At 40.1% G+C, this 21,523-nt stretch overlaps 1 protein-coding gene across 5 annotated transcripts in view; it reads right to left on the reverse strand.

Moving 5' to 3' along the window:
• Window positions 1-21,523, reverse strand: part of LOC149203970 (endo-1,3;1,4-beta-D-glucanase-like) — a 439,676-nt gene that overhangs the window by 317,198 nt on the left and 100,955 nt on the right. For 3 of the 5 annotated variants that reach the window (XM_089403641.1, XM_089403643.1, XM_089403640.1), the window contains exon 2: window positions 10,562-10,583. The exons of the other annotated variants lie outside the window; for them this stretch is intronic. In XM_089403641.1, coding sequence (XP_089259767.1) covers window positions 10,562-10,583 — 22 coding nt within the window. The remainder of the gene's footprint in view (window positions 1-10,561; window positions 10,584-21,523) is intronic. 5 annotated transcript variants of the gene reach the window in all.

Genomic DNA, 21,523 nt, shown 5'->3' on the forward strand with positions numbered 1-21,523 from the left:
TTGGCTTCAACTCAAGCGTGCTATGTCAAAGACAAGATTTCTAAAAATATGAATGAATGACCAAATGAGTTATTTCCCTTCCTTTTTGTCAAAATGCCTCCAACGTGCTCATGTGGTCCCATCTTGATTTCCTCCCACCGAATTTCCCTCCAAGGCATGCATATTCTCCATGTGGGCCGTAATTCTCCATGTGTGGCCCCTACGCTCCACTAGGAGCTCGATATTCTCTTCCACCTCTAATGTTTGGGACTTGCTTTTAATAAAAAATCAATGTGGGGCCTCTAAACCCACATTTCCTAAGTGCAAACATGAATTAAGACAATTTATCAAAATTGATATTTCACTTAGCATTAATGCTAAGTGGGAATATCACACTTTGTGGGAAAAAGGCATGGGATGGAACTAAGCAAATAGGAATCAAAACCTATGGAAGTGTGTCATCACAACAAAGAGCCAAATACATAAGGGAAGAGGAGGAAGCCCAATACAAATCTAAAAGATCAAAGGGTGACTTTGAACATGACACCACTAGCCCACAATCACATAGCGTAAGAACTCCATCAGCATCCACCCATGGTAGTGGATACAGAAGCACAGGCATGTTAGTTTTTGTAGCATCGAATAGGTGTTCTAGTCTCGATTTGTGACAGAGGCCGACAAAACGAGATCTCCAAAACATAGAAAAAGTTTCGCGAGATAAGTTTGCGAGACGCCTCAATTAAATTAATTAGCCATCAATTAAATTTTTCCCATGTCTAACTTAGGAAATTGGTTAATTAATAGTAGTTAATTAAGGAAAGGTGAGAAAGCTCTAGAAACTCACATGGATTGAGTTTGAGATTATCTTAGCTATTGATGGAGATCTAATCATGGTCGTTGGTTCACCAACGAGAGATTATAAGAGCAACTCGATGGGGATGGAGATAGATACATCAGGAGAGCGAGTTCCTTGGCAGATCGAGCTATCCAGCTACAGAAGTCGAGCAGGGAAGAAGAGTTCAAGCCAGAAGGAAGCAAAGGGTTGAGTAGTAGCAACAATGAGATTGTGAAGGAGCTTTCCAATTTCAGAGAGACAATAGCAGAGAGGCAGAGTTATTCCACTCAAAGGTTGCGCAAAAGCCTCAAGAAGGCAGTTTGATTCAGCTAAGGAGCAGGGTGATTCAAGTGCTAGAGGCCGGGAAAATTTCCCGAAGGCCTAGCGAGTCACTTCCAAAGGCAGAGTTAGTCAGGTCATCAGATTCCGAGCGGTTGTGAGAGGAGTGCGAGTAGGGCCTGCACAAGGACTGTGCAGAGGCTCATGCTGGGCCAGTAGAGCCAGTTTCTGGAGCCGGATCAAGTGTGGAGTGAGACAAATTATCTCACTGATATTTTGCTGATGATTGTCATTTTGAGCATCTAGATATTATACTAAGATTTTGCTACTACATATAATAAAATAAACCCTCATTTGTTGCAACGGTTTTCCCACTTGGGTTTTTCCGGGGACTTTTGTCCAAAAATACTGGTGTCATTTTTATTTTGTGTGTGCGCATCTATTTTCTCAATTCCAGTTTATTTTCCACAACGTTATTTTACTGTGAAGAAATTGTAGTGTGATTTATTCCTTATTTGTCGTAAAAACTAAACTACATAATCAATCAATTAGAAGAATAAATTCCAATTGTTCCATTTCAAGGAATTTTCACATGGTATCAGAGCAAGTTTGAAGACAGATCAGAAGCTCAAAAGACGGAGGAGAAAATTTTGCAGTTTCAAAGGGATTTCTGACCAGAATTTTCCAGATCTGCACGAAGGCTAGCTAGTAGTGCAAATTGCAAAATCAGGGGTTCGAATTTCCAGTTGCATCCAGCAGAAAAGATCGATCATCCTTAGATGTAGAGATTTCCAGGTGTGGACTTGTCGGATAGAGGGTTCCGGTGAGCAGATCAGTCAGTTCGTTGAAGGGGGCATTTAATTGGTCGGATACAGCGCAGTGAGCCTTTGACAGGCTCAAGGAGGTTATGAGCAGCTGCCCAGTGCTTGTATTGCCGGATTTTTCACAGCCATTTGTCTTGGAGCGTGATGCGTCGAGAGAGGGGATCGGCGCAGTGTTGATGCAGGGAGGTCACCCTATAGCCTTTGAGAGTCGGAAGCTCCTTCCGCATGAGAGGTTGTATTCTATATACGACAAGGAGATGCTGGCCATTATGCATGCATTGGCCAAATTCCAGCAGTATTTAGTGGGTAACAAGTTCAGGGTGAGGACTGATCACAACAGCCTCAGGTTCTTTTTGGAGTAGAAACAGCTACAGGAGAGGCAGCAGAAGTGGATCAGTAAGATCCAAGCGTATGACTTTGACATTGAGTATGTCAAGGGTAAGAACAACGTGGTAGCAGATGCCCTTTCACGTAGACCAGCCACGTTGTCTCTTATGAGCTTGGACACGGATTGGAGGGCTCGACTCTTACTAGAGTACTCCAAGTACAGATTTGCATGTGAGATTCTGGATGGGCAGGTGGCGGATGACAGGAACAGGGTGATCGATGAGATCATCTACTACAGGGACCGGATCTTCTTGACTGAGGGATCTCAGCTCAAGAAGAAGATACTTCAAGCATCACATGATTCACCATTGGCCGGCCATCAGGGGTTTACCAAAACCTACAGGGCCATTAGAGAGAGGTTCTCATGGAAGGGCCTCAAAGAGGACATACTCCAGCATGTCCGGGAGTGCGATATTTGCCAGAGAAACAAGGAGGAGATGAGCCATCCTGCAGGATTATTGCAGCGTCTTCCCATTCCGGAGGGGAAATGGGAGAGTATTTCGATGGACTTCATCACAGGGTTGCCCATGGTGCAGGGCAAGGATTGCATCTTTGTCGTCGTTGATCGACTGACAAAGTACGCACATTTTTTTGCCATATCCGCACACTACACAGCAGCGCAGGTGGCCGAGCTGTTCTTCAGAGAGGTCTTCAGGCTACATGGTCTTCCTAAGACCATCATCAGTGACAGGGATAGTCATTTCATGGGCGGGTTTTGGCAGGAGCTTTTCCGGTTGGTGGGGACGGAGTTGACACCGAGTACCAGTTATCACCCACAGACGGACGGGCAGACAGAGATAGTTAACAAGTGGCTGGAGGGCTACTTGCATAACTATGTCAGTGGGCAGCAGTGAGCATGGCTGAAGTGGCTGCATCTGGGGGAGTACTGCTACAACACTACACATCACATGTCCATTGGTATGTCACCATTCTATGCTTTGTATGGCTATCATTCTTTATCTTTTGCTGACGTGATGTTTGGTGCTAGCAAGGCTCTGAGAGCCAAGATTTGGATCCAAGAGAGTCAGGATATCCTCCGAGCTCTCAAGGATAATATGGCTACAGCGCAGAAACAACAGAAGCTATATGCTAACAGGGGTCAGGTGGAGAGACAGTTTGAGTTAGGGGACTTGGTCTACCTACGATTATAGCCATACCGATAGTCGTCACTGAAGCAGAAGGGAGCTGATAAGCTCAAGCCCCGCTTTTATGGGCCATACAGGGTGATACGCAGGATTGGACAGGTTGCGTATGAATTGGAGCTGCCCCAAGGCAGCAAGATTCATAACATTTTTCATGTATCATCCCTGAAGAAGGCATTGGGGCAGCAGGTGACAGTGACAGATGAGCTACCACCCACAGATGATGAGGGGCAATTGGTGTTGCAGCCAGAGGCTATTATTGATACCAGGGAGAGGCAACTACGGAGCAGGACGGTCCGGGAATTCTTAGTGAGGTGGAAGAATTTACCGGATGAGGATGCCACTTGGGAGAGTGAGAAAATTTTGCAGCATACATCACTTCAGTTGCTTGAGGACAAGCAACATTTTGCCGAGGGACACTGTAATATTCCTAATTAGCCATGGCTAATTGGAATATTCGATTTTGCTCAATTTTGCCTTCTATAGTTATTTATAAATAAAAAGGTGAGGAAAGGGGGACATAACTCACTTTATGAATAAAGTCACTCCCTAGTAGCACAACATTGTAACTTAAAAGGGGAGCCAAGGGGGCCCAAGGACCACGTAAAAAAGGGGCCCATGTAGACACTTGGAGGGACTACGCAAATGGAGAAGGAACACGTGGCAAGAGAGAGGCTACGTTGGAGGAGGTGGGCCTTAGGGTTTTGAGAGAGGCCAACGCTATAAAGGAGAGAGGAGCCTCCTCATTTTGATGATTCGATTATGTTGCATTTGAGCTAGTCACTTCGACTTAGAGCACGCTGGCTGTTTAGCCTGTCTGCAGCATTGTTTAGTGCATCGAGTGTCTCCATTCGGAGATCTCACCCTTAGCCCCGGGGGACTTCGAGTGCCTGCTCGGGCAAGGTAGTTTCAATAGTATTTTGCAAGAGGAGCGATTTCTGGAGTTGAGGAGGAGCTGAGTATTTTGATGACTGCGCAGTCTTGAGAGGGGAGGACGCAGTTCTTTTGGTAGGAGCTCCGGGTTGGGTTTTTGTGGAGGATTTGAGCTTAGAGATTGTGCAAGGGATCAACCCTTGCATATTGGAGGATTTTGGCAGAGTTTCGGGTAGAGTTTTGGAGGATTCTCTTCAGGAGCAGCGCAGAGCCTTGAGGGAGAGCATAGATCCTCAAGGGGGTGATTTTCGGGGGTCAGCTATTTTAGAAAAGCTTTCTGGGCTTTTCTGGGTTTATTGAGCAGAGGCTGATTCCAGAGTTTCAGCATTTTCTGAGGAGGGGAATAGCCCCAAATCCTCATTTGATTCCAGCAGTAGCAGCACAGCAGTTCTCCAGCAGTTTGGACGCAGTTCAGAGAGAGGCCATTTCCTTACCGTTCTTAGTGTATTTCTTCACTTGCCTTGTGCAAGTCGAGGTGCTATCTTTCTAATCACCTTTTGTACTCTTTCCATTACTCAATATAATAAAATGGCTAAGCATTTCTCTCTGCATTTCTCGAGTTTCTTCTTATATTCCATGTATACATTCTTGTATGTTGCATTACTAATATTTCTCTGGTTGGAGTTTGCTTGTGTTTGAGGGATATCTCTGATAAGGGATATTACATTATTGTACTAAGATTTTTACTTTGTTAGATCTTAGACTTTTGTGATCAATATTCTGAATAATAATGTGTTTCATCCTCAAGACAAAGATTTTTACTGCTACATAGTAAAATAAACCCTCATATGCTGCACCGATTTTCCCTCGGGGTTTTTCCGAGGACATTAGTCCAAAATAACTGTGTTAATTGTGTGCATGAATTTCTTAGTTCTAGTTTAATTTTCCACAATGCATTTAATTTGTTGTGAAGAATTGCAATGTGATTTATTCGATATTAATGAGAAAATTAATAAATTACTAATCAGTTAGGAGAATAAATTCTAGTCGCTACAGTTCGAGGAATTTTCACATGGTATCAGAGCGTGTTTGATCAAATTTGAAACTTAGAGCAAGGGAAGCAGATGTGTGGAGTTTCCGTGGGAGATCTGAGCACAATCTCTCCAGATCTGCACAGGCTAGCTAGTGGTGCAAATTGTAGAGGCAAAGGGTTCGATTTCCAAATCCAGTCCGCAGGCAATGGATTTGCTAGAGAGGGCTCTGGTGAGTAGATCGGTTATTTTGCAGAGAAGATCTATCAAATCTGGGCGCAGAGATTTGCAACAGTTGCAGATCTACATAGGGTAGGAAGAGAAAAGCACACAGAGAAGAAGAGGGTTTCCAGTTTCTAGTTGCAGTCAGATGATCCATAGACAGTTGCAATAACACAGTGTCAGTGGATAGTAGTCAGATAGACAGTTGCAGTAACACAGCGTCGACAAATAGTAGTCAGATAGACAGTAGCAGAGCCAGTTGCAGTCAAATGATCGAGAGACGGTTGTAGTAACATAGGCAGTGTGAATTGCCCAGTCGCAGTATGCAGGTGCAGTTCCAGCTAGAAGATTCCCAATGCAAAGCTACGCAGTCTAGTTTCCAGTGTAGGACAATGCAAGTTGCCAGGAGGGAGCAGAGATATTTCCCATAGGGAAGTTGAGACTCGGAGGGAGTCTAGCTTCAGAGGGAGTAGACCTATGGAAGCTAGTACTTTCGGATCTAGGGAGATCAGACTCATTATAGCAGTGGTTGCAACAGCAGTGTAGAGATAGCAGTAGAGCAGTAGCAGCAACAGTATGAGTAGATCAGAGTTTGCGCAATAGCATGATGGACAATATTGTCTTCATAGTGATTTCAAGTGACAAGGAGATTGGTCAACTTAGGAAGTGGAGGAGGTCAGTCAAACATCAACAACACATGATTGTCTAGGTGTAGGAGAGTAGTATTGGTGGAGAAAACACCTTCCTCACTAAGAGGGAGTGTTATTTTTTGTAGCATCACACAGATGTTCTAGACTCATTTTGTATTTAAGAGGCAAAGGAACACAAGATCTCCAAAACCCATAAAAAGTTTCGCAAGATAAGCTTGTGAAATGCCTCAATTAACTTAATTGATCAATAATTAAAAAATGCCTATGTCTAACCTAGGAAAATTGATTGATTAATGGAAATTAGTTGAGGATGATTGAGAAGGCTCTAGAGACTCATATGGATCCAATCTAAGATGACCTTAGCCATTGATGAGGATCTCATCATGGTCGTTGAAGCTCCAGCGAGAGATTATAAGAGCAAATCGATGGGATGAGAAGAGAGCAAGTATCTATGTAGCAAGTGAGGGAGCAAGTATCTATGCAGTGCAAATTTCCCAGTGCACAGAGATTCAGTGAGGGAAGAATTTGAGCCAGTGGAGGAGGATCCGTGATTGAGGGAGCAGCAGTAGAGAGATCTGGAGAGTTTTCCAGTGTCTCTCCAATGCCACTTTGGCAAGAGAGAGGAGGTTGAATATTTTTGCAGAGAGGGTCACATAGCCAGTGCGAGTGAGCCAGAACCCTGTGTGAAGTGTCGAAAAGGAGGTCGACTCAGTTGTTGGAGGGCAGAAGATTGTTCAGAAGGCAGAGCGACTTCATTCCAGAGGCAGAGGGAGGCAAGATGGCTCATCTAGAGCCAGCTAGTAGGTTGTAGGATTTTCCCAGGTCAGGCAGTGCAAATTCTGGCAAAGCAAGTTGCCAGTGAGAGAGTTCGAGCAGGCCAGAGGGAGGCCAAATTATTGCAGAAGGGAGAAAATTTCTCTAAATTATTTTGCTAGTATATTTTCCGGAGGATTGCCAGTTGGGCATCCACATTATTGTACTCAGACTTTTACTGTTGCATAATAAAATATACCCTCATCTGTTGCATCGATTTTCCCTTCAAGGTTTTTTTGGGGACATTAGTTCAAAATAACCGTGTTAATTGTGTGCATGAATTTCTCAGTTCCAAATTAATTTTTCGCAGTGTATTTAATTTGTCGTGAAGAATTGCAATGTGATTTATTTGATATTAATTGGAAAATTAATATATTGCTGATCAGTTAGGAGAATCAATTCCAGTAGTTGCAGTTCAAGGAATTTTCACAAATGAGACGATATGAGTCAATTATGGGATGCCTCAAGATGGCACACATCCTTTCTGACTCATCCAAAGTACCATTGTGGTAAAACATGGGTGCCCCTCTCACCGACCATATTTGGGATCTATATTGATGAGCTAGAGTCCTTCCTTCATGAGCATATCCAAAAGAGCGATGGATGTCTTCTACATTAGGTGTTGATCTGCCTACTCCTCTTCGTCGATGACCTGGTCTTGTTGGCCTCTAATCATGTGGGCTTACACAGACAAATCAATCAACTAGCCAATTTTTGTGACCTCTAACAGTTGACGATCAACCTAGGTAAAACCAAGGTTTTGATCTTCAAAGCATCAAAGCACTCTCTTACAAATTTACATTTCTACTACCATGGGACAAAGATTGAGATCACCACAACTTACAGTTACCTGGGAGTACAATTCATATGGCCCAATTTTGGTTTGCAGTAGGCCATCCAACCTCGACTTAGTAAAGGGTATGGTTCCCTGGCCCTCATCAAGTGATAGTGCTTCCAGGGGCAATTTCAGGATCATCAAAGCACTCTCTTACAAATTTACATTTCTACTACCAAGGGACAGAGATTGAGATCACCACAACTTACAGTTACCTGGGAGTACAATTCATATGGCCCAATTTTGGTTTGCAGTAGGCCATCCAACCTCGACTTAGTAAAGGGTATGGTTCCCTGGCCCTCATCGAGTGATAGTGCTTCTAGGGGTAATTTCAGGGCATCTCAACCAAACTCTATCTTATCGAGGCAATTATCAGACCCATAATTCTCTATGGCTCTAAAATATGAGGATCAAGCTTGTTGCAAACGGTCTGGACTAGATTAGAGGGAGTACAAACCTTGCTTCTTAGGCACATCATCTAGTGTAAGCAAACAATACCACAACCCATCATTCAGGCAAAGTTTGGTGTCCACCCTTTCCAACTCGAGGTCATTTTCCACTTGGTTTCTTTTCTTCATAATGTTTGATCTCTCGAAGACTGCCACTGGGCAAGAGAGGTATCATTGCTCCTCAAAGGCTCTTTCCTTAGATCCTTCCCCAAGCTAGGGCTAAGGTTGGTTCTCAAAGGCATCCTGGCTTCTTCAGAAAATGAGTATCTCCCCAGAGCGCCTTCCCCCATTTGAATTCTCCTTTGATGCGCCATGCTATCTCTTGCCAACTAGACAGGTTCTGAACTAGGCTATCAGAGATGATATCTATAGATTCTACATTTAGGTCACCTGGATCTCACCTCCGACACCCCTAAGCTCTAAAATGTCTTTCTACCTAGAGCACTTTTTGGAGCTAGCTAATGGCATGATCATCTAGCCCCTTTATTCACGCAGACATTGGATGCACTCGCTCATGATCCCCTTGGGATAGTTTCAAGTCAACTCCCATAGACTTTGAATAGAGATAGATCACCATATATCATGATTTGATAGGATCTGCTAAGTGTTTTACCTTTAGGAGCCGAAGATAGTGATGCACCTCATTTCCAGTGCCCCCGAGATCAGAGGACACTATCACTGCCTCTACAGGGACTCAGGAGGCTCCCTCACTACCTCTCTCCAATACCAGGATCGAAGATGCTTAGCCCTCTTCATTAGGGATATTTTCAACCATAGATCTCAACTCTTGCATGCCATGCCCTACCCTAGGATGACTAGACCAACCTCATACTTCCTTGTTGATCTGACAAATCAGGGAAACAAACAGTTGGTAGAGATCCAGAGCGCACCAAACAACCAAATGATGAGACCTCGGGTTTCCCCTCAGCCTCCTCCTCTGGGAGACCACCCGATCCCATTGAGACCAATTCGAAGGTGTCAGTTTGTACATTAGGCCACATGTCCTCAGAGCATTAGACAGATCAGCTCCAGACAGATCTAGAGTAGAGCACGCCCTTCCCATCAAACTACCTCCTAGATCCAAAAGAGTACCAGAGATCCATTCGGAGTTTCCTTCTTCCGACATAGGGTTGCTACAAGTATCCTTCACTCGTACACCCCCCCTGAAACATGCAGCCAAGCTCCTCAATAGTTCCAGAAGACTCCAACAGCAAGCCAATACCCAATTCACCCCCCTCACCCTTGACCATTAGACTCAGGAGACCTTCACAACATCAACCCCATCATCTGATCTCCCTCCATCACTGTCCATCTTGATAGGTTCTTGGGTTGGGTTGTCCACCTCTCTAGTCTTGGACAAACTCAATCAGTGTTTTGTATCATTGTTTCTTTGTCACAGTTTTATACATATGTTTTGATGGTATACTTGTGTAAGTTTCTTTTCTTTGTATTATTTTTGGTTTTTTCTAGGAGTTGCACCAGCACTCCCACATAGTACTCACTGTGGTTGTACTCTTCAGTCCCATTGACCCACTTTTGTGGTCATTTGTTGGACATTGATAAATTATCTTATCTTATCTTATCTTATCTGAAGTTGAGACAGCATGGCAGTTAGAGAGTGCCTTAGCTTGCCTTCCCACAAGGTCTGTCGATCACAAAAATACAGTCATTTGATAAATTGGGAAGGTGACCTACATTTCATTAAGACATTATGTATCTAAAATCTGGAGGAAGCCTAATTTTAGAATCTATTCATCAGACATAATTCTCTATAAAGTTTAACTTCTAGAGAGGAGCTCTGAAACACTGTAATGTGGTCAAGAGGAATCTCTTTCCTGATTTACTTTGCCCATTTATGCTGTGTGGATAGTAGTTTTGATTTTCAGCCATCATAAATACAAGCTCTAAGATATTGCACGTGTCTAGCCAGCTCAAGATTGTCCAATCTGAGAGAACACTTTATCTTGTAATTTGTTGGCAAAGAGTTTCAGATCAGCGTGCCTGTGCAGTTAATGCATTCTCTACTTCTAATATGTTATGCTTAACGAAGATATTTAGTTTTCATTTTTCTTGGAAAACGAGAGCTTTAAACAGAAAGCAATTAAACCACCTTAGAGAGGCACCTTACTCGGGACATATTGATGTAGACATTCACTACAGATTTTAACCCTGTTAGAGGAGGTTGTAAAAGTACACTAAAATGCACAGTTTCAAACTTTAATCAATGGGCATCAAATTATACCTCAATTTTGGAGCCTCAAATCCTGTAACAGTACAAAAAGACAGACAGAAAGCATTCATGTCAGCCACGGGACATTGAAAATTACATTTTACTATTACTAATAAGTTCCATTGCATTCCTAAACTATACATTTCATAGTCCCGACTCCTAAGGATTCGTAAGGTATGCTTCCCTAATGTATTCAGCATGTAGTATAATAGTCCTAAAGATGCAACAGTAGAAAATTTAACATTAATAAATACTTCCACTCAATCTCTAAACTATCCAGCACACAGTCCCAAGAATACATAAAGGTGTATTTCTAAGCTATTTTTCAAGAAGTCCCAAGGATGCAAAACATTGCAGACAGATCTTACCATTTACACAGAAGTGTGGGTGGGGAGGGGGTGGCGAAGGGTGGAGTGGAAATGAAAAGCAAGAAACCCCATAGAAACTAAGGAATCACAAGATCTTTTCGACCTCAAAAGACACTACTTCTGGTATATTTTAGACATATAGCAATACCAAGAAAGAGAACAGCTTTGACCCCAAACATTCACGTTAGTAATTGATTGTTGATTCATGGAAACAGTAATATGTTGTAGCTACAAAACTAATATCAGGTTCAGCAGATCCAATCATGCAAGAATGATACAAGTTTATAACACTGTGGATAATCATTTCCATACAACGTAATGTGATAGAACAGCTTTGACCCCAAACATTCACGTTAGTAATTGATTGTTGATTCATGGAAACAGTAATATGTTGTAGCTACAAAACTAATATCAGGTTCAGCAGATCCAATCATGCAAGAATGATACAAGTTTATAACACTGTGGATAATCATTTTCATACAACATAATGTGATTATCTCGCTGCATTCATGTCATTGTGAATACATGCCCTTCTATTATTGAAACACTTCTCTGAATCCAATGGTAGGCACTGTTATATACCTGTAACCTGACATACGTCAATTATATCAGTGCATGGTAATAAATAATTATTTATGTGTTGGGTTAAAACCAAATTGTCATGTCCTCTTAAGGGGTACATTAACTGTTAGACATACGTTCCCTGCCATGCCATTTGTAATTTCAACCGTCTTGTCTATTCAATATGTTTCTTATTTGGCCTATTGGTTTGCAATGTAGCGTGCTCATCTTGAGACTCCACATCAAGAGAACCCTAGTGTTCGAATATTCCAAGCAAAGACCTATTCAAAGATATGCTAATCCTATCAAGATCTATAAAAAAGAATTTTCCAGAACTCTCCTAGTTAAAGCTCTTTTTAGCAACCCCCCATCAATAACTCCAATGGTTTTGCAACCATATGTTTCCAATGCCTTCAAAGCCTTAGACATGTCGAGAATCTAAGGTTACCCTCACAAAATGTCTAAGAAATTTGATAAGTGGTTACCTATATTTTTAGGCAACAATGTTATTACTCTTGAATTACACTTATCTTCACTTTATAATATCTTTGAACCTCATCTAGTCCAAGATGAGCATGACGATGTAGTCATGAAGCTTTTTTCTGTATCGTTAGTGGAAAATGCAAGATCATGGTACAATAGTCTCCCTGAGAAAAGCATTAAATCTTGGCAAGCTTTCCATCATGCTTTTATAAAAAGATGGGCAATTAAGAAAGATGGTATATTACTGTTGACTCAATTCAATGAAATTAAGAAGAAAGAAACAAAGTCTATGGAGGAATTTGATATGAGATTTAGCACATTGATAAAGCAATTTCTTGAGGACCTTAAGCCAAGAGATGAAGCTATCCTTTCCTGCTTTTCAAGGACAATCTGGTTTTATACTAAGGATTAAGTTTCCAAATAGTTTGGTAGAAGCTCAAGAGTGGGCTTGTAAAATTGAATTGAACATGTTAGCCTGCAAAATAGGACCCTTCAATATGCCTAATATGACTGTCGAGAATAAGCCTAAGGATGTTAGTAATGTTGATCTCACTTTATATTCCATAAAAATTTCAAATCAAAATTTGATCAAATAGCCACCTAAATCAAGCAAACCCAAGCTTCTCTCCTAAATAGGATAACTATCCTAGAAAAGGAAAAGGATGAAGAGTCTAGAATTAATCTTAAGAAAGACAAGTACCTCCAATATACTAGAAGAAACAAAGCGCTTGAAGCTTCTTAACCTAATGATTCCGAACCAAACCTCCCCCAAGTATGTGGACTAGATACCAATATTGTGATAATCGCGATCGGGATTAAATTGTTGAAGGTCTAGAAAATGCAAAAATCGTAAAAATCGGTAAAAATTGGCAAAAAATCGGCAAAATTAATAAAATACAAAAAAAGCAATTTTTTTCAATTTTTTTAGTATCTAAAGCATCCACAACATAAAATAAATACATTGACACACAAGTATGAAAATAGAACTAATATATAAGATGCATAATATGTCTAGTGCTACATCACACATAATAGTGAATCATGTCCTGAATCCCGAGTCCTGACTCGACCTCAAAATATCAACAAAAAATATAATAATGTGTCTCATATCATGAGTCATATGTTGATTTGGGGTAGCATCGGATGTGCTCTAGCCATGAAAATTGGTGGAGAGGCTAAAGCACATGAGATCTCCAAGACCCAGAAATCGTTTTGGAAAATTCCATCCGGATGAAGAGTTATTAAAATAATTAATATTTTTAATGAGTTCCTAAGTTTAAACTTAGGAAAATAAAAATATTAATGGGTATTAATAAAGATAAGGATGAGAAGCTTCTAAGAGACAAAGATCAAGTCTATTTTAATCTTAGCCGTTGATTAGGGACTTAATCTCGGCCGTTGATTCATCAACAAGAAAAGTATAAGAGAAGGCTTGAGGGTCAGTTGGAAATACACTGAGGGAGACCAGTCAGTTCGATTTCTGGAGTAGGGCTTGCTAAGAAATTCGAACTAGAAAACTGGATTGCAGCAAGAGGTAGCGAGTACGTAACAGAGAGGCAGGGACAGTGCCAGAGGATTAGTGCAGAGATCAGAGATGCAGAAGCAGAGCCACTCAAGAAGACGTGTTGACCTCTACTGGTCAACTTCCCATGCAGTACACCCTCTTTTCTTGGCAGAAAGGGGTAGCACCTGAACGACGTGTCCGTGCCAGCCTACAGTCATCAGCAGCTTGATCATTTCAATTGTAAACCCAGTCTGCATGTATGAATTGTAAATAATCTAAGCAGATCAGAGTCATGTATGTAAAATTGCCTAGGTGGACCTAACTTTCTATGATAATCTATGTCCCGGAAGGTTTTTCGTCTCACCGATCCATGGATCGGCAGAGTTTTCCTTCAAACCTGACCCCAAAGCCGGGATGGATTTTGTCATTAGAACTTTAGGAGAATCCTAGTGTGTTAATATGCTAGATTATAGTTGTGTCGCAGAACTGGGCGATTTATGAGGGTCTGTGTTAAGTGGGCTTGTCCCCTTGAGATGTAAGTTGTAAAAATCATGATGTAATGTGTCTTGAGGGTCGAAAAATGTTTTAAATCCCCTCGTGAGTCCTAAGTCCTAGGTCCTGGGTGATGTTTCCAAAGGTTTAGTTCGATGATCCATTTAAAAAATGAAATAAAATAATAAAATAAATAAAAAATTTTAAATTTTAAAAATTTAAAAAAAATGAAATAAATAAAAAATAATAAAAAAAAAAATTTAAAAATAATAATAAAATAATAAATAATAATAAAAAATTAAAAATTTAAAAAAATGAAATAAATAAAAAATAATAAAAAAAATTTAAAAAATAATAACAAAATAATAAATAATAAAAAAATTTAAAAAATAATAATAAAATAATAAATAATAAGAAATTTAAAAATTTTAAAAATAATAATAAAAAATTAATTGAATAAATCGACGGATGAGATCAAGAGATGTCTTGATCTTCATCAACGGTCGAGATCATTTCTACATGGATCATTCGAACTAGCCGTTGGGATCATTTCCTTTATATAGGGTCTTAGGTGGTCATTTCAGATGAATTCGATCTGTGAGTCTAAGACTGAAGAAGCTCTCTTGTAAATCTGTTTCTGGTTAATAAAGGAAGACTTTGGGGTCCATATCTTGCTGGTGTTACTCTCTTGGAATGCTGTGAGATCATTTCATTTTTTGCATATGTTATTTTCAGCCATTAATATTAGCTTCTTATAGAGTATTGTGAGCACAGGTATCTTGTTCACTTGCTGGGGTTTGGGTGCTGTTAGGGTTTCTGAAGTAATGGCAGGTATCTCCATTACTGTTTGAGATCAAGCAGCATTTTTTGCCCTCTTTGTTGACGGTTGTTTTGAGCTGTGCAGACAATATTTTCTGAAGCAATTTTGTGGGCGTTCGGGGAAGTTCTCGGCTGAACCAGCCAACTCCCGCAAGCATTTTTTGTTGAGCCCAGTTGGATTTGATCCTGGGTCTATCATTCGGTTTTATTTTTCTGATCTGCATGAGAGATTTTCTGAAGTTTTTTCACAGTGACAATCTGAAATTTATTTTCTTTAAAATAATTTTTGTGCTTACTGCTGAAATCTGGTTGTTAAGGGGCCAAATCTGTACATTAAATTAGCTGATCTAGGGTTTCCAAAATTTTGCTTATATACAGATTTCAGATTAAGGTTTTGCTTTCTTTGTGTTTACAGGTATAGGGTTTTGTTTCCTTAAAATCGCAGGCTCCTCATCAAAACTGCCAAGCTTTGGACGAGTTCTGAGATCTAAATTTTCAAGTCGAGATGCGAAATTGATATCTGGTTAATGGTTATGATTCATTTTTTTTGAAAATTCTCAATTGCTGGATATCGTTTTGGTCATTTTAAGAGCATTGTGATTTAGCTGATGACAAATGATTGCTGTTCACGGTTTATTTCTCTATATCATCCAACAAGTGATCATCTTAACCATAATCTCTTAAGGCACTGGTCTGCTCAATTAATCAAATCCATCAAGTGCTTTTTACATCGTATCTCGTGTCTCCCAACCAACTGGTCGACAGTTGGTCTCATTCATCTCACAGGGACTACCCCCCTTAGCCGCGGGAGACAGGCTTAAACGGAGGGATCGGGGATTAGAGTGACAGCCCCCGGTCTGAGCGTTGTCGTGTCAATCCGCGCGACAACATTTTTTGGCGCCGTTGCCGGGGAAATTGTTTTCTCGGCGTTTCAACGACAATCTTCCTTCTCATTTTTATCTTTTCATCTGGCCCGGCAACGCCAACATTTTTTGGCGCCGTTGCCGGGGATAGAGTTTTTCTGTCCTTGGTGTTTCAACAACTTTTCATCATTCATCGTTCATCTTTTTATCATTCATTTGAGCCGGCAACGCCAACATTTTTTGGCGCCGTTGCCGGGGAAATTGTTTCCTCGGAGTTTCATCGACATTCACCTTATCATCTTTCTCATCTCTCATTTTGAGCTGGCAAATTCAACCTTTTGGGTTATCATTTGGATCTTTTATTGCTTTATTTTTCGCCATATCAGTAGCATCTCTTCGGTCTGTTTTTTGTTTGGGTGGCGACTCCACTTTCTCATTTTTCCCAGACAAGAAGCTTTCCTCATATCTGCTTGTGGTTACTTTTTGGATCCTAGAATCATATTCATTGTTCAAGTGGCGACTCCACTTCTCTCATCTCTTAATTTTCTTGAGCAAAAATCTCTTTCTATCATCCATTTGATCCTTCATTGTTCATCATGGATTATTCATTTAAACCATGTCATTTTACTGATAATCTCCATGATCTTCCGAAAGAGGCCGTTGGTAAATTATTTAAGTTCTCGGGTGGTGATTCGGTCACTGTTGAACAGCATTTAAATAGGTTTACTTGTGTAATGATCTTATATTGTAGATTTCCTCAATATAATCATGAAGATTTCAAGATGCGTCTATTTGTCCATTCTTTAGAGGGTGATGCCTTGAATTGGTTTAATAATTTTCCTAATGATTTTTTCACTTCTTTACAAGACATTTTCAATGCTTTTAAAGATAGATATGATAGTCCAAACAGCTTGCCTTCTGCCTCTAAAATTGTGCAACAGAATGAAAGTAATTTGATAAGAGGTCCAGCTGAAAGATCCCAAGACGATTCATCATGTCAGAATGTGTCATCCACCGGAAATATTGCAGATCAAGTTCATGATAGTGAAAAATCAGGGACAAATGACAATGAAAGGGAAGAGCAAAAGCAAATTTTACGAAATCTAATGATGCTGGTAAGGAATATGGAAATCAACCAAACTAATTATGTCAATGATGTGAAAACTTTATGCGCCCACCTGGAAAAACGTAATAGGGAGATTGAGATCACACAAAGTCACCATGCTAGAGAAATTGAGGCCATGAAAACTAAATATGAAACAGAAATTGGAAACATGCATAGCAAGATGTCAGTCTTAGAAGAGAATATGGTGACCATTAAAGTTGATCATGATAGGGAAATTGACTCTATGCAAAACAATTTATTAACTATGGATGAGGAAATGACTATCATAACGTTCAATCATAACAATCAGTTGGCTGACATGCAAGCGAATCATGAAGAAGAAATAAATTTCATGCAACATTGCTTGATGGACATAAAAGAAAAGAATGATAAAGTAATAAAACACATGCAACAGCACCATGCCATACAAATCAGTGCTATAAGGGATGAATGCTCTAGACAGATGAATGCCATTAGAATACAGGTTCAAAGGTTTCAACAATTGGAAGATAAGAGAAACCAGCAAACATCAACAGATCAGGAGTCTTCTCATTTGCTGCAACAAGATTCATCTTATTATTGGGAGGTTGTTGATTCGATTGAAAGATGGTTGATTGAGGGTGATCCAGACAGACTTAAGAATGATAAAGATCAGATGCAAGATGAAGAAAGACATAGCACGCATATCTTACATACTTCATCTGATAGCTTTGAAACAGAAAGTACCAGGTCATCAGTAATTCAACCAGCCAAAAAGAAAAAGCGCAAGAGAAAGAAAATGAGAAGATTTGACGCATCAGACGGCCGCAAGCAGCTTGATTTTCGGATAGGAAAGAGTCCTACCATATGCAAAATGGGACATGGCACATCCGACAAGCAGCCGACAGATTTGCCTGAAAGCAGGCAAATGCTCAGTATGCACTATATTGAACACATCTGATGCCGTAGGGCATCCTTTGTATCGTATTTCTCACCCTACTCCTTGTTTTTTCCGCATTTTCGTTTCTGCTTTAGATAGTTAATAAATGAAGAGCTTGTATCTTTATTGTGCTTAATGTATATGATGATTTTGGATGGACGCTACTTATTTTTGTGTTGTATGGATGCAGATTCTGGATTCTCACATTCCTGCAAGCAGCAACGTGTCCCCAAGTAGAGCCAGATGTTGACCTCTACTGGTCAACTTCCCATGCAGTACACCCTCTTTTCTTGGCAGAAAGGGGTAGCACCTGAACGACGTGTCCGTGCCAGCCTACAGTCATCAGCAGCTTGATCATTTCAATTGTAAACCCAGTCTGCATGTATGAATTGTAAATAATCTAAGCAGATCAGAGTCATGTATGTAAAATTGCCTAGGTGGACCTAACTTTCTATGATAATCTATGTCCCGGAAGGTTTTTCGTCTCACCGATCCATGGATCGGCAGAGTTTTCCTTCAAACCTGACTCCAAAGCCGGGATGGATTTTGTCATTAGAACTTTAGGAGAATCCTAGTGTGTTAATATGCTAGATTATAGTTGTGTCGCAGAACTGGGCGATTTATGAGGGTCTGTGTTAAGTGGGCTTGTCCCCTTGAGATGTAAGTTGTAAAAATCATGATGTAATGTGTCTTGAGGGTCGAAAAATGTTTTAAATCCCCTCGTGAGTCCTAAGTCCTAGGTCCTGGGTGATGTTTCCAAAGGTTTAGTTCGATGATCCATTTAAAAAATGAAATAAAATAATAAAATAAATAAAAAATTTAAAAAAATGAAATAAAAAAAAAATAATAAAAAAAAAATTAAAAATTTAAAAAATAACAATAAAATAATAAATAATAAAAAAAATTTAAAAATTTAAAAAAATGAAATAAATAAAAAATAATAATAAAAAATTAAAAATTTTAAAAATAATAATAAAATAATAAATAATAAAAAAATTTAAAAATTTTAAAAATAATAAATAATAAAAAAATTTAAAAATTTTAAAAATGATAATAAAAAATTAATTGAATAAATCGACGGATGAGATCAAGAGATGTCTTGATCTTCATCAACGGTCGAGATCATTTCTACATGGATCATTCGAACTAGCCGTTGGGATCATTTCCTTTATATAGGGTCTTAGGTGGTCATTTCAGATGAATTCGATCTGTGAGTCTAAGACTGAAGAAGCTCTCTTGTAAATCTGTTTCTGGTTAATAAAGGAAGACTTTGGGGTCCATATCTTGCTGGTGTTACTCTCTTGGAATGCTGTGAGATCATTTCATTTTTTGCATATGTTATTTTCAGCCATTAATATTAGCTTCTTATAGAGTATTGTGAGCACAGGTATCTTGTTCACTTGCTGGGGTTTGGGTGCTGTTAGGGTTTCTGAAGTAATGGCAGGTATCTCCATTACTGTTTGAGATCAAGCAGCATTTTTTGCCCTCTTTGTTGACGGTTGTTTTGAGTTGTGCAGACAATATTTTCTGAAGGAATTTTGTGGGCGTTCGGGGAAGTTCTCGGCTGAACCAGCCAACTCCCGCAAGCATTTTTTGTTGAGCCCAGTTGGATTTGATCCTGGGTCTATCATTCGGTTTTATTTTTCTGATCTGCATGAGAGATTTTCTGAAGTTTTTTCACAGTGACAATCTGAAATTTCTTTTCTTTAAAATAATTTCTGTGCTTACTGCTGAAATCTGGCTGTTAAGGGGCCAAATCTGTACATTAAATTAGCTGATCTAGGGTTTCCAAAATTTTGCTTATATACAGATTTCAGATTAAGGTTTTGTTTTCTTTGTGTTTACAGGTATAGGGTTTTGTTTCCTTAAAATCGCAGGCTCCTCATCAAAACTGCCAAGCTTTGGACGAGTTCTGAGATCTAAATTTTCAAGTCGAGATGCGAAATTGATATCTGGTTAATGGTTATGATTCATTTTTTTTGAAAATTCTCAATTGCTGGATATCGTTTTGGTCATTTTAAGAGCATTGTGATTTAGCTGATGACAAATGATTGTTGTTCACGGTTTATTTCTCTATATCATCCAACAAGTGATCATCTTAACCATAATCTCTTAAGGCACTGGTCTGCTCAATTAATCAAATCCATCAAGTGCTTTTTACATCGTATCTTGTGTCTCCCAACCAACTGGTCGACAGTTGGTCTCATTCATCTCACAGGGACTACCCCCCTTAGCCGCGGGAGACAGGCTTAAACGGAGGGATCGGGGATCAGAGTGACAGCCCCCGGTCTGAGCGTTGTCGTGTCAATCCGCGCGACAACAAGACGTAGAGGCAATAAGACTGTGCAGTCACTGGAGGGCCTGCATGGGTGACGCAGAGAGGCCAAGTGTTGATGCAGTGAGGCAGAGTGCTGACGCAGAGGGCCTGGGAATTGCGCAGAGGCTAGTTGGACTGACGTTGAGCCTAGGGGAGATGTCGAAGAAGTTATCTCTGTTGGGTGACCCAGTTTGGCACCCTAGTTGTACTCAAGAAAAACTAATTAATAAAATCCTCCTCTGCTGCATCGGTTTTCCCGCATTGGGTTTTTCCAGGGACAATTGTCCAAAAATAACTGTGTTGATGTGTTTGATTCTTGTGCATGTATTTGTTTATGCTTAATGGTGTGATGTCTGTAGTAGAATTTATTTTAATATTTACTTAAGGGATTTCGTAAATAACTTATTGAAGAATAAATAGGTAAAATAAATCAGTTGCTGCAGTAATAGAATTTTCACATGGTATCAGAGCAAGGAATTAGAGACAGGAAGGGAAAATCAATTATGGGTCGAGATCATGATGCAGAGGCATCTACGTCAGGAGACTCGTGCAGATTTTCAGACAATTGCACAAGAGATAGTAATTTCAATTTCTCTATGCTGGCTTCCAGATTGGAAGAAGAAGTTGCTTGTGTGACAAGCTCTGCATCATCAAAGGTATGGTATATAGACAGTGGAGCCTCCTGGCATATGACAAGAATCTGGGAATGTTTCTCAAATTATCAGGAGGAAAGGATGAATTTTCAGATCACCACGGGGAATAAGGAAAAGTGTACTCCAGTAGGGAAGGGTACCATAGTTTTTCAAATAGAAACAGGAGAGCGGTTCTGTGCTACCAATGTGTTGCATGTGCCAGGACTGGCGATGAACTTACTTTCCGTATCACAACTTCAAAACAAGGGCTATGACGTTTTCTTCATTAAGGAGAAAGTATACGTCAAACACCCGAGTTGGAAAAAGAAAGTGCATATCGGAATCAGAAGTAACAGGTTGTATAGGTTACAACTAGAATCACCAATGGCACTGATAGGCAGTAATGGAGACAAGGATTTGAATGAACTATGGCACAGAAGAATGGGACATTTTCACCATGGGGCTCTCAGAATTCTCAGGAAAACTGTAACAGGAGTTCCAGATCTTAGTACAGAACGAGATGATGTATGCAGAGGATGTGCTCTGGGCAAGTATGCCAAAGCAACATTTCCTAGAAGTAAAAACAGGGCCAAGAGTGTACTAGGATTGATACACTTAGATATCTATGGACCAATGTCCACTAAAGCTCTTAGTGGTGTTGAATACTTCGTCACCTTCATTGATGACCACTCTAGGAAAACTTGGATCTATTTTCTGAAAACCAAGGACGAGCTTTTCTGTTGATTCAAACTCAAAGAGTTCAAGGCTCTGGTGGAGAATCTGACAGGGAAGAAAATAAAAATTTTGTGCTCAAACAATGGTGGAGAATATGTCGATAAGGACTTCACTGATTTTTGCGCTAGGGAGGGCATCAGAAGAGAGCAGACAGCTCCTTACAATCCGTAGTAGAA

The sequence above is a fragment of the Pinus tabuliformis genome, chromosome 2_1 (genome assembly GCF_031772625.1).
Source record: "Pinus tabuliformis cultivar Carrire ecotype Pingquan chromosome 2_1, CPIR1, whole genome shotgun sequence".
NCBI lineage: Eukaryota > Viridiplantae > Streptophyta > Pinopsida > Pinales > Pinaceae > Pinus > Pinus tabuliformis.